At 54.4% G+C, this 13,165-nt stretch overlaps 4 protein-coding genes across 4 annotated transcripts; 3 read left to right on the forward strand and 1 right to left on the reverse strand.

Moving 5' to 3' along the window:
- Positions 1 to 1,372: 1,372 nt before the first annotated feature.
- On the forward strand, positions 1,373 to 2,103 carry RPL33B (60S ribosomal protein eL33; the record flags this gene model as incomplete). Its single annotated transcript, XM_071055988.1, has 5 exons — positions 1,373 to 1,397; positions 1,527 to 1,536; positions 1,690 to 1,785; positions 1,845 to 1,945; positions 2,006 to 2,103. 5 exons carry the CDS (start codon positions 1,373 to 1,375, stop codon positions 2,101 to 2,103), a joined length of 330 nt encoding a protein of 109 aa, XP_070912089.1.
- A 3,947-nt stretch (positions 2,104 to 6,050) lies between these two features.
- Positions 6,051 to 7,512, forward strand: MFIFM68171_00567 (uncharacterized protein; the record flags this gene model as incomplete). The annotated part of the gene is made up of 5 exons (XM_071055989.1): positions 6,051 to 6,309; positions 6,374 to 6,454; positions 6,513 to 6,632; positions 6,698 to 6,751; positions 6,794 to 7,512. The coding sequence occupies 5 exons, from the start codon at positions 6,051 to 6,053 to the stop codon at positions 7,510 to 7,512; spliced, it is 1,233 nt and encodes a 410-aa protein (XP_070912090.1).
- Positions 7,513 to 8,309: 797 nt separating this feature from the next.
- Positions 8,310 to 8,797, reverse strand: VMA21 (vacuolar ATPase assembly integral membrane protein vma21; the record flags this gene model as incomplete). Its single annotated transcript, XM_071055990.1, has 3 exons — positions 8,310 to 8,458; positions 8,517 to 8,608; positions 8,685 to 8,797. The coding sequence occupies 3 exons, from the start codon at positions 8,795 to 8,797 to the stop codon at positions 8,310 to 8,312; spliced, it is 354 nt and encodes a 117-aa protein (XP_070912091.1).
- A 715-nt stretch (positions 8,798 to 9,512) lies between these two features.
- FUN30 (DNA-dependent ATPase fun30) lies at positions 9,513 to 12,535 on the forward strand (the record flags this gene model as incomplete). The annotated part of the gene is made up of 2 exons (XM_071055991.1): positions 9,513 to 10,007; positions 10,073 to 12,535. 2 exons carry the CDS (start codon positions 9,513 to 9,515, stop codon positions 12,533 to 12,535), a joined length of 2,958 nt encoding a protein of 985 aa, XP_070912092.1.
- Positions 12,536 to 13,165: the final 630 nt, after the last annotated feature.

The raw sequence follows: 13,165 nt of genomic DNA on the forward strand, positions 1-13,165 counted from the left end.
TTCAATGTTCCGTGGCACAATTTGTAGCATTAGTGTCTGAGAACACGGGGCAGTAGGGCTGTCAACCCAAACTCGGAGATCTTTCCACCCGTTGGAGATGGTGGGGCAGCGGGATTCATGTCGTTCTGGTACCTACCCTACTTAGGTTCTGGTTCAGAAGCTTCGCTGCTAGTTGGAGAAATACCGCAGCCATGCCGGGTGGGATGGCTCGACACTAAACCGCGATACAGGCAAAAATGGCACATTGCGGGGATCCTGAAATAGTTTTGTGCCGACCGGGGCTTGGCCGCCGGTAGAATTCCTCTTCCCCCCACGCCGCTGGTTGAGTAACTTCGTCGAGAGAACGCAGAGCGAGAAGCCTCAAGTCTCCCCACAGTACCCACGACACCTCGAGGCTGGAAACAATCTGGGCATACCCAGCGTCAATGATTGGGTGTTGCCGATGCATCGAGAGAAGACAAATCAGATAGCACCAGACTCACATCTCCGCGGCAATGCCGGGAAAGCTAGAACTTGAGAGTTCGGCGGCATTTGCAGGAGATATCGGGCATTCCATCCCTCCGTCCAGGGGGCCGAAGGCCGATGATTTGGTAGTGTTTCCATCGTGCCTGCCCAGGAAGCCAAGCTGAGACTCCGACATCCGGGCCGGCTTCGCAAAGCGCAGGGCCCGGTGGAGTGGAATCTCGTTCCTGGGCGCAATCCCTGCGTCGCTTATTATCCGCGCTGCGTTGTTTATTCCCTCAACAACACTGAATGCCTATTGGAGCTGTGCATCGCAAGCTGAAGTGAATAGTCGGATCAGATAAACCGTCTGGAGGAAGGACAGATTAGAAGTTGCCAGAGATGGGCATGTTCCCAGTCAGCCCGACAAACGCCGATTCCGTGGGTATTGCATTAAGGGGGCGCCTGCTAACGACTGCATGCAACGTCTTGAGGTGACGATGCGGTTATCTGGTGAGGACATCGATGCTCGAGATGTTGCAATTTTGATTATCAATCTCATCATCGCATCAGAACTTCCAAGTTCCATTGCATCAACTTGTGGCTCGTGCATCAGCCACAAACTCCCCAGCGTGCAAGGGGCTGCGCGGAACCTTCCGGAAGCCAAGCCGCGTTCTTGGGACCCAGAGACCTATAACCTAAGCACCGGGCGAGGCTGTGGTTCGGTACAATATTAATCCGCCCCGCTTTTGGCACTCCCAAGCCCTACCAACCCGCACCATGCGAATTTTTGAATTCGTTTGGGTATCGAAGTGCAGAGCCACAATCAAGTCGCCCAACGCCGGACCTCGAATCAGCAACGACATTTTGCTGATTTCCCTTGACCGTGGCCGGGAGAGATTGATTCCAGTGGGAAACTCCAAACGACAAGATGCCTACCGAAGCTGGTCATAGATGTGAGCCGACCCGCACTTTCCGCAGCGACAAGTGCTGGCGCCGACCAGGGATGACTGGCCGCGATCACCAGCAATTGTCCTTGCTGCGTTTGCCATGCGCTGTCGAACTTTACTAACTGTGTTATCTAGTATACGTCAAGTGAGTTCCAGTCCCCGGCAACACTTCTAAATCAGGTGGCGAGCTGCGGCTTCAAATACGATGCAACGAGACGAACCCATACGGCTCGCGATGCTGCGCCCCCGAAAATCGACTGGCGAAGGGATCGAGTGACTGACTGCGATTGCTGAATAGGGGTCGCCACCTGAGCTACCAGCGTGGCCGTCACACCACCCACCCTAAGACGAGCCTGATCAAGATCGAAGGCGTCGATGACACCGCTGCTGCCAAGTACGTTCCGCGAGCCTGAGACGAGTTACGGAGCGATGGGATTTAACGAGGGAATACAGCTTCTACCTTGGCAAGAAGGTTGCGTATGTCTACCGGGGCCAGAAGGAGGTGCGCGGCACCAAGATCCGCGTCATCTGGGGCAAGGTGACGAGACCACATGGTAGGCACAGACGGTCATCATATCGATGTCAGGAGGGCTGAGCGAGACTGACTCTTGCAGGTAACTCCGGTGTTGTTCGGGCGAAGTTCACAAACCCCCTTCCCGCGAGATCTTTTGGCGCCTCGGTTCGCATCATGCTCTACCCCTCCTCGATTTAAGGAAATGGGTCAGGCCGGAGTTGGTTGGTAAAGGTGGTTCGTGATTTCGGTGCATCAGGGTTAGGCAAGGCTATCGCGAAGACGGCCTTGCTTCTAGCATTCAAATCAAGGCAATACCAAAATGACAATGCCATTGAGGATCCGCAACATCGGGTGCAAGACGGTGCTTCACTGATGGACACAAGGCGGCTCGGCGGAAGACTCGCGTCTTCTCTCATGTCACAATAACATCAATAATGGCCAGTCTGGGCTAAAATATTGTACAGGCCTACAAATCGCGCCCGGGTGATGGCTCAGTGCAAGGGAAGAGTGAAGTCAGGGGCAGGGAAGCTAGCATCAGATGTGTTCCGGATCAATTTCAACAGAGAGCCGTCGATGAAGATGCACAAACCACCCGAGATCGGATCCCGTCCTGATGTGTATGTTCTTGGATATTCTACTGAACTTACGCTTGCCCGAAAACTCTAACGTGAAGCCCGGATTGTCCGATCTATTCCCTCTCGATTCCACATCTGGATTCCAAGGAGACACTCGTTCGAGGAGGGAGCACGACGAACCCCCCACTTCTTTTTCCGTGGTTTGGCAATGTCCACACAAGCTAGTGGGTTCGAGTTGTATGACGGATCGCAACACTCTCGGTCGACGGCGAACGACGCCCTCTCACTGTTCTGGTCTGGGCCAATGCGGGCTTCCCTCCCCCGGTAGGGAGAGTGCTGGTTGAATCCATCGCTGGTGCAGGCACCCGTTGAAATTTTGGGAGCGCATTGAACGGATAAAGCAAGAGAGACTCACTCTCTGGGGATTATAATGGATGGGCGAGATGACACCCTGGGACAGCAAGAACGGTCGCTATCCGAAATGAACCACCAACGGGTCGTTTGACAGGGAGATAATAGCGGCCGAACCATCAGCACTACTCACCACACCAACCGATACCTTGCAACTCGGAGAGATTCTAGTGCCGAGTCAAGAGAAACAGCGGTAGATGGGGAATGTTCCCACCTGCGTGATGGCGCCTGAGACCCGTCCAATCAACTTCCCCAAACGGCCAGAGACAACGGCCAGAGACAACGGCTCATAAAACGACCTCCACGATCCTCGGCGGTCGGAGGAGCACTCACCGATGGAGTCTGTGGCGGATGGGAGAAGGTGCCTGGTAGTGCCCGATTTGTGGGCAAAGACCTGGTGCCACACATGCACGGCTACAAACTAGGTTCTGGGCATCCCAGCCTTATGGTGGATTACCCGCATATCCACCTAGGTCAGCTCTCTGCTCACCACGCTAGGATGGAAAGCGATCGTCTGGGGCAGTGGGGTTAGCAGGAGGAGCAGGGATCCCGGAAACCTGCTTTGGCCAGATTCCATTGATACTCTAGCAAGGCGAGACTCAAGATTTCAGGTTTATTGACGAACCGGCATGCGGCATGTAGGTTCCCGGCCGTTGGCCCCTCGACGTTCCTCCCGTGTCCGTCCTTGGTTTGGGACCACCCCTGTCCAGTGCCATTGGCGGCTGATACTGCACTGCATATCAACACGGGCAACCACGAAGCCAACATAACGGTGTCAATATTTATGAATCGCCAACGCAACAATCAGGCGTAGTAATAGGCGAGTACACACAGACGAGGAGAGTTCGGGTGTTGAGTTTGCCGCCGGAGCCGAAAGACACTGTCCCGTTCGCAATCTATCAGAGGCTCACACAGCGATCTACGGAAAGTGATCTGAGGCTCGGTGTCTCACCATCAGCGGACCTCTTTTTTGGCGGCACGTCATTATTCGCCATAAATGAACGGTCCATTAAGAGAGAGGAAACCTTCTCCGACGCAGGCAGCTTATCCCCCCCAAGTAGCATATGCTATTGACGCGGCCGCCTTCCATCTTCTGTGGCGCGAGCAGCCCTATTACCGCATGCACAGGCTACTCTGGGATGACTGTTGAATTCAAGCCCTTCACGTGCTTACAGCTCACGGAGTTGAAACACTCCGAAGGGCGATCACTGAACATGCGCTTGCATGACACAATGCTAAACTGCGGATTTAGTGCAGTGCAGCGTTGGAATCGATGAGAGCGACCCACGTACTTTCTGCTTGTGCCCCGCCGTCTCTAGCCCACGCATTGCCGACCACTCCGGCTGCAACAGGGGTGAAGTAGGATATCGCCTCAAAATGGGACGAAAAGATCTCTTCCGTGAGGCGCTTGGTCGCACGGCGGGACATGTCACCCGCGTCGTCAACCTGAGGCGCAGCAGCACCCGTATTCTCGGCTTGGCTTACCAACCAGCCCCGCCAACCCACCCAAGCTCACTGGACAAGGATATCCTGGTTTTGCTGTGGCGCCTGGGGCAACCGATCGTGGGACCGCACTCCACATCATTGCCAGAAGCCTGTGTGAGGCGATAAGATGGGCGTCGACGGCGCCAGGCGTTTAACGGCGCGGTGCCAATCTCACTATGTACTGGTGCAACACTCAGGTCCGATAGGGTATTTTGTCGGAGGATTACGACGCAAAGGGGAGCTGTGTGCACCGCAAGCGGCGAATCATTAGCGGTTTGAAGTCGTCTATCACTAGACCAATTCATTGGAGGTGAGGTACCATCCTGCATCCTCCCACCTCTCAACCACATCCAGAATCGAATCATACTTAAGAATCGGCATCCCGCCACACGGTTTTTTTGAAAAGTTTTGCATTTTGAAACCTTTTGGGCACCGGGGCGTTTTGTCATGATACCATTTCTCCGTTGCACTTGACGCCCTCTTTTCTGACCCCTCGAACTTCTTCGCCCATTCGTTAAAAGAATAACAATAGAACAGGACAAACGCCAAAAGAAGGGGAAAAGAGTCCTTTTTTTTTTTTTTTTTTTTTTGGCGGAACGATTTGTCTCGTGTCAGCAGCGTCGAACCGGAGCCGGGCACGGACCACTTGCTACCTGAGTCGGGATGACCTAGCAGTCGCTGCATCGATTAGCGCCGATTTCTTTGCGGCACCTGCGAAAAGCAGCTTTCCCCGTTTCGCACGCAAGGCTCGTATTCAGCAGGCGACCAATTTACCTCGGAATCGGCAGTGAGAAGGAGAGCAAACCGCGAAGCAGTAGTCACAATCCCTTTACTACTAAAGGGCGGCCCCGCTGCCCCGGAAGAACACCGACGCCTGAGAAGCTATAACCCTGTCCACCACGAGCTGGTGGTATTTGCTTCTATCATCAATTTGGTGGAGAACGCCGTGCTGACGTCACGGAGACTGCTGTCAGACAAAGCCACCCACTCTCACTTTCAGCCAAAGCGCGTCCCACAAGGACACCCCTGGCGCTGAGTGGAGCATTTTGGCTCCTCGTCGCCGGACAAGACATCTGCCTCGTCAATCTCACGCGAGAGACCATCCATAATTCTGTCGGTGTTCAGAGGACGGGAGAGCAATTGAAGACCCAAAAGAAAAAGAGGGAAGCGTCGGAAAGAAAAAGCCAAATAAAAAGAAAAAAAAAAAAAGCTGCAGTCTGAAAGGCTCAACAGGCTCCACGACATCGCGCCTTTTATCTTTTATCAGCGCCTTATCATCAGCGCAGAAGAGGCCCCAATTCTCACATACCGCCCGGCGTTTGCTCCGCGCGTCGCTCATTTTGTTTGGACCACGACCGACCACGAAGGGACGCGCCGCACACACTGCCTTGATTTTTCAAAGGAGCTGCGACAGACATTCTGTGGGCCCAGCGGTCCTGCAGATACCAGCAAAAGCAGAAAGGTCAATTGCAATTCCTGGATACCTGGACCAACCCCCCTGCAGCCCACTTTTAACGCCCCATCCGGATCATCGAAGCTGGTGCTCAGTTCGCAGGCTGCTCGTTGACGGACAAGTGGACTCCATAGCTGGGCCCATCGCAAATCGCTCCAGCGCTCACCCCTGGCGACACGAGTTGGGATTTATCTTATTGTTGTCACTCCCCGGTCGAAAAGATGGCGACTACGACCACCCATCCTCCTGCACCCGCTCCCTCTTATCAGTTCCAGCAGCCCCCGCCGCAGAATAAGCCCCAGTTCCACTCGGCGCAACAGAGACCGGCGAGAAAGTCCAGAACCTTCAGCTTCAGGTCGGACAAGTCTCGCGGCTCCGGGAGCCACAAGATCGATTTGCACGAGACGCATGCTGAGAAGGAAGCCAAGAGACTACACACCAAAGCGGACCCAAGGCTTGCCATGCAGGAAGCGGAACCTTGTGAGTTGCCTACCTGAATTCCCAGTTGCGCGCCGCGGCTAAGTTGAGTCCTCCTTCTCTACAGCCCAGGTTGCCGCCAAGGTCAAGTCGTCTCTGGCCTCGTTGAGGGGTATTCAGCACAAGGACGCTTACGGCAACCCAATTGGTAAGTCCAAGACGCTTCTACACTTTCGGACATGGAGCTAATACATGGACCTGTGCAGCTGATCCTGACCGTTCCAATCCTACTCGCAATCGATGGGAACGACCTTTGGACACAATCCGGAGTTTTGAGGCGGCAATTGATGGCGGGTACGGGAACCGAAGGTCCATAATTCGTCCAGGTACGGCCCACGTCCCCCCGCGACGCTGAGATGAAACGACTCGCTAATCGAGAGTATTAATCAAGATCCGGACTCGGGTGCCTGGGCAGGCAGTCGGCGAACTAGTTATTACGGTGGCTGTATGTCTTACTTCCCCCCTTAACCGCGAATGATGCTCACAGCAAGGCCACCAGATGGCACCAGCGGCCGATTTGCACACGACAGCTACTATGGGAGTCGCCCGCCGTCTATGATGTACAGCAGCCGGCCCGATGGCAGCCAGTTAGACCTCAGGACAGGCGGCATGGGGCAACGAGATAGCTACTACGACCATCAGCCAGGCTATGGCTCCTATGGTCCTCCGACACAGGGCGGCCGACGGGGGTGGCCGAGGATGTCTTCTGAGCCGCAGTATGGCTCAGCCTACCGGCAACAAACCCCGAACGAGTACCCAATTCCTAGCAACCATCGGTCATACGAAACGGTCACGAGTGCATCTGGAAGTGGCTCATCTGGGGAACCAGCAGGATACCAGACCGATCCTACCAGCAGCGACAACAGTTCAATCGAGCGTGTGCAGTCGGTGCCGAAACGCCAGCAAGAACCAGCGAATGACTACGGCATTGGCTTCTCCCAGAGCGCAACATATCAGCCGCAGGCGTTCACAGTGGGTATGCGAGGTCCCGGCATGAGCGACGGAGGCATCAGCAATCCCCAGGTCAGCGGCGCACTCAATTACGGGGGGAGTGTGGCGGCGCCCCCGGTTCCCGAGAAGGACCAAGGGCAGATGTTGCGGAAACCGATCTCGGCCGCCGGTGTCCAACAGCGACCACAGCAGCGACCCGCAGAACCCGAAAAGCGGAAGAGTTGGTTTGTGCGACGTTTCAGCAAGAACGGCTAGTCGTTGGCTCCAACACCGCGAGAGCGGCTCAAATCTCTTTTGTTTTCTTTGCTTCGATACCCTAATGTTTCTCTCGACCGCCGAGATGCCGGGAAAGCCAGCGGGTTCTGCGTGTGGGCTGGTGGGATACTATTGTTATTTTTTCCTGGGAGGGAGGGAGCGTTCGACTCAGTCTTGGGAGCGAAAAATTTCTTGGAGGAGCTTGGACATTGATCAGCCGGACTCCGGGGACCGGCTTACGAAATTGTGGGAGCGAGGATGGGGTGGATGTCTGTCAAAAATGCACGCAATTGATGAATGGGTTATTAGCGCATGACGGATCTATTAAGTGGTTCATATGCGTGTGTGTGAGAGAGGGGGAAAGTAAGGAGGTTGGGTCTTCCTTTGGAAGCTATTGTCAGCTGTTGGCTTGTCCTATTCCCGGCACATATGGGCTTCCCGGTTTCTCCTTTGTCACTTGATTTGTTTTGGTACGTGATATATAAGTTCTCGTGCGTCAGAAAAGAAGAGGCAGTAGTTCATACTTACTAGTCTATTGTGCCAAGCTAATGGACGTGAAACGTAAAATGTTCTATGCTGGTTGGCAGAGGAACTTGATCTTCAAGCAGATTTCCGTCGATTTCTCGCCATCTTGTGCCCCAGACCAAGGAGAGCCCATAACTTTAATGCATCCCCGTGCGCGCGGATGGTGCTTAGAACGTTGATTGCATGAGAGGGCACGGTCCCGGTTCGACAAATGTTGACTCAACACACATAGCTCTACATTACAAACGAGAGAGAAAACGAAGCTGGAATTTTCATCGGTCCTTCTTTCCTTCTGTTGAGGCTGCTCCGCCGCCTTGCTGGTGTTGGTCTGATTGGTCTTCTGCCATGGCCACAAAGATGTACCCGATGAGAACCACGTTGGCCATGATGGCTGCGAGCGCGCCTGCGTAGGTTGAGTTGCCTGTGGGATGATCAGCCATGACGCCGTTGGGTTGGGGGGACGAGGGATTGATGTGCACCATTAAAGAGGGCATCCACGGTAAGAAAATATGATCCAATGGGGACGACAATCATGGCAAAGGTGAAGGCTAGGAGCTTCATGATGACCGGCCTAGGGGCGGGGGTGCGGATTAGTGATGAGAATGGGATGAACATGGGGATAAACATGGGTGAGGTAGGCGGCATACATGGGAACGGCCGGGGTGATATTGGACTTTTCATTTGCGGCTGGGCTCGAACCAATCCGGTCATCCTTCTCGAGGAGCGTCTTCTCCTGGGAGATAATTCTGCGGGTGGCCATAGTGGTGGATGAGATGAGGGAGGCGGGATGGCCGATTTCTTAAGAGTGCGGTGTGATGATGGCGGGAATGGACGGGAAGATTGGGCTGAGCAACAAGGCAAAAAGACTGTCGAGAGCGTTTCTGAACACAAGGACGGATTGTGTTCTAGGAGCTTCGCCAAAGATGCTCCCTGTCGGTTAAGAAATTCGTTGAGATGGACGGAGCTAAAGAAGCAAGGGCTCGTTTCGCGCTGCGCCGCTTAGCACCGGAAAGATAGGTGGTTTGTTTAATTGATGGGATGGCGCACGTGTCAACGTGCAGCGACCGGCCTTGAGACGCGTCGTCTAGTTAAAATTTCCGGCCGACGCGTGTGGGGCGGCGATAGGCCCGTTGGTCCAGATAAACTTCCATCGGGCTGTGCTTCAACCTCCTCTTTCCCCCAAACTTCGAATTACTCGGCTCGCGACGAGGCGCACAACGAGGAACGAGCCTTGGTGGCGTCCAGCGGGCCGTTCCTAGAAACAACTTGCTTTTTTCCTCTTTCAATTGACTACGTTCTTGTCGCTTGTCACTAAATCAACCCCTTTGCAGGCTGCAGAGAACCGCTGATTTCGAGGATACACGAGTGCCAGACGTGGAGGCGCTCGCCGTTTCCTAGTCTTCGAACGCAAGGGCGGCGACTGTCTGCAGCTTCCCCCTTATACATCCAGCGTCGAACCTCGACTTTCTCAGGAAATGGAGTTTTCTTCCTCACCGCCGGCCGGCCGGCGCCGACTTGCTTTCGAAGACTTAGAGGACGACGAACTCAGCGTAGTTGAGCAATCGCCATATTTCACCCAACCAACGCAGATTCTTGAAAATCCGACATCGCGACCACAGCCCGTCGCTACCTCGTCGCCAAAATCGGTCGTGGAAGTGCCTGCCTCGTCTCCCTTCCGACCGCAGGCTCTTCAGCAACGTCCGGGTCGACTAGCCAACATGATGGCTCCTGCGGGAACAATTTTCAGGGCTCCTGCACGACAACCTTTGCCGCTACCGAAGACCTCTGCGAAGCGGGAGTATATCATGATTTCGGATGATGAGTTGAATGCGCCAATCTACGCTGGAGGCGATTCGTCGGATGATGATACACAACCATCGAGGGGCGATATCCGCCCTTCCTCGTTTCGGCGTAAGGAGCCGAGCACCTCGAATGTGACAGCAGGAAGCATGCCTCAAGATGAAAAACCAGTGAGTTTCTTCCCTCAACTTCATCTCCCATGTACTACTACCTGGTTTGCTGACCTCGCACACAGGATGCCAAATCGGCCTCTGGGAGCCCCGTAACGAGCCCGGCGAAGCCATACATGCTACAAAAAGATTGGGTGTCACTGTCGCTTTCCTCATCGCAAGAGAGCTTCGAGTCGTTACGGAAATTGTCGCCTCCAAAGCCAACAGCTCGTCGACGACTCGTACAAGGTCGCCGTCAGCGCCAGTCTAGCCCTGCGAGCTCCCCAGTAAAACTAAGCCAAGACTCGGTTCCACGGCAGCAGCTGATCGACCTCGTTAGCGACGACGACGGCGGGGATGACGCATACAGGCAGTCAAAGGGATCACCGGGAGCCGCAGCCTCTCAAGAGGAGGCCGAAGAGGGGAGCTCTTTTGATGAGCGAGTTCTAAACTACCTGAATACCTGTGATGTCATGCAGCTTGTCGCAATTGCGAATGTCAAAGAAGAGAGCGCAAAGCTCATGGTATCACGGCAGCCGTTTGGCGATCTCGGCGAGGCTCGGAAGGTGACCATCTCCCAAAAGAAAAAGGGAAAGAAGTCGGCAAAAGTCTCCATTGGAGACGAGATTGTGTCGGCGGTCAAATCTTATGCGCGCGCTCTGGATGACATTGACCATGTCATAGCCGTGTGCGAATCCCAAGCAGAGGCGATCAAGTCGACTACATCTAAATGGAACATCGACCAAACCGGACAGTCTCGTAACGAGTCGAAAACGGACGACGGGAAGCCGCTCACGCCTATGAGCATTGGGGACTCAGCGAAGCTAACTGAAACCCCCTTGCGCCAGCCGAGACTCATGCAGGGCTGTGTGATGAAGCCTTTCCAAATCTACGGCCTCAACTGGCTATACCTACTGTATAAGAACCAGTATGGCGGAATCTTAGCGGATGACATGGGTCTCGGCAAAACCTGCCAAGTCATCTCCCTCATGTGCGCCATCGTCGAAGATTGGGAGAAGAACGGAGAGCGCGAGGAGGATCGGCCGTGGCCAAATGTCATCTTCGTGCCTCCGTCTACGTTGGCGAACTGGGGGGCAGAGTTTAAGAGGTTCGCTCCGAAAATCAAGGTCACCATCTACCAGGGCAGCCAGTCGGCCCGGGACCAGATTGCGGACGAAATTCTAGATGACCCGGCAAGCCACCACGTCGTCCTAACGTCTTACTCCCAGCTTTCCCGCCATGACGACATCTCGAACCTCCGCCGGTTCCAGCCCATGGTGGCTGTGTTTGATGAAGGACACAAAATGAAGAACCCGAAAACGAAGTTGTACAAAGACCTGCTTCGTGTCACGGCGACATGGCGCCTAGTTTTGTCCGGAACCCCCGTCCAGAACAACTTAATGGAGATGATCGCGCTGCTTCAGTTCGTCGAGCCAGGTCTCTTCCAAGACCATTTCGAAAACCTCCAAGCTCTTTTCAACCAGAAACTCTCCCTGACTGCAGTCTCCAAGGGAGCACTCCTGCATAGTGAGCGGGTTGCACGTGCCCGGACAATCCTGGAACCGTTCATCCTCCAAAGGAGGAAAGAGCAGGTGCTCAAGGATCTGCCGCCAAAGACGACGAGAGTGATCACTTGCAGGATGGATCTTGTACAACAGTCTCTGTATCGAGACTACGAGAGGCGGTTCAGGAAAGACGACTCTCAGGCCTCGAGTAGCGCCATCCGGGAAGGCCGGGACAACGACACCAACAATGTCTGGATACAGCTGAGGAAGTCAGCCATTCATCCCCAGCTATTCAGGCGGTTCTTTAAGGACCGTGATGTCGAGAAAATGGCCGAGATCTTGATGAAGAAAGTGCCGCAGGCAGAGTTGAAACAGCCAAAGTTGGACCACTTGACGAACGAGCTCAAGGCTCTGTCCGACTTTGAACTGCACCTTTGGTGCAGAGACTACAAGTGTATCAGAAACTACGATCTTCCGGAGGGTTCCTGGATGGACTGCGCCAAAGTCCAAGCGCTCCTCAAGCTGGTCAGAGAATACCAGGAAAACGGAGACCGCGCCCTGGTTTTCACAAGATTCGCCAAAGTTATCGAGATCCTCGGAGAGTGTCTCGCTTCAGAAGGCATCGAATACTTATCGCTGCAGGGAAATACCGATGTCAGTGAACGGCAAGAGCTCATCAACGAGTTCAACTCGGACGAGACGATTCCCGTCTTCCTCCTGACCACAGGCTCTGGAGGCACAGGCATCAATCTGACAGCTGCCAACAAGGTCATCATCTTCGACCAGTCGGACAACCCGCAGGATGACATACAAGCAGAGAATCGAGCCCATCGTCTTGGGCAGACGCGGCCGGTCGAGATCATACGGCTGGTCAGCGAGGGCACTGTTGAGGAACTCGTCTACAGGGCGTGCGAGAAGAAGTTGGAACTTGCCAACAAGGTGACGGGCTGGAGCAGCGTCGAAATGAGCTCTAGAGAGATGGAGTCAGCAGTCAAGGACGAGCTGCTGCGACAGAAGATTGCCACGCCACCCATTGGAGACTGAAAAGGTCGATTCTTGACGAAAGTTTTGTGTTGGCTACTCGTATTAGCCACCACGCAGGCCGCCGGCGGTGCCCCGCTGTCTTTGAGCAAGAGGTGCCAAAGAGCACCCAGCACCTGTCGCGAACCAACTCACCAACTGTTCCGATGATTTTACTTGCATGGGTCCTTACTGTTAGCCGTTGCTCTAGCTTGCTTCGCTCGACGTTTCGGCGACCGCCTACTTGCTACCAACTCGGGTTCGAGTTGGACTATTGTGGTTTGCATGATTAGAGAGATACCCAGGATGGCGTCAGTCATACAATGACAGGATAGGGCCGTGCCGCGCCACCCGTCCCAGACGTTGGTTGCAGAGAGGGTTTTGTTAATTGAGGAGTGATGGTTGTCCTCCCTAGCTTAGATGATCTATCACCCTGTCGACCCGCCATCCCGTACCCAGGATAATTTAGAGGCCCTTAAATGGCAGACATTTCACAACATGCAGAACAGTGGTGGTGATGTGATGCTTCACGATTACAGGTAGACGCTCCCCTGGTCATGGACTCGAATTCCAGGCTTCATGGGCTAAAATAAGGCCAGTACTCGTAAGGTAGGGACGGGAACCACCCCGGCGAATCGCACTCAAAAGCAAAGC

The sequence above is a fragment of the Madurella fahalii genome, assembly GCF_045866475.1.
Source record: "Madurella fahalii IFM 68171 DNA, scaffold_1, whole genome shotgun sequence".
Classification (NCBI taxonomy): Eukaryota; Fungi; Ascomycota; class Sordariomycetes; order Sordariales; genus Madurella; species Madurella fahalii.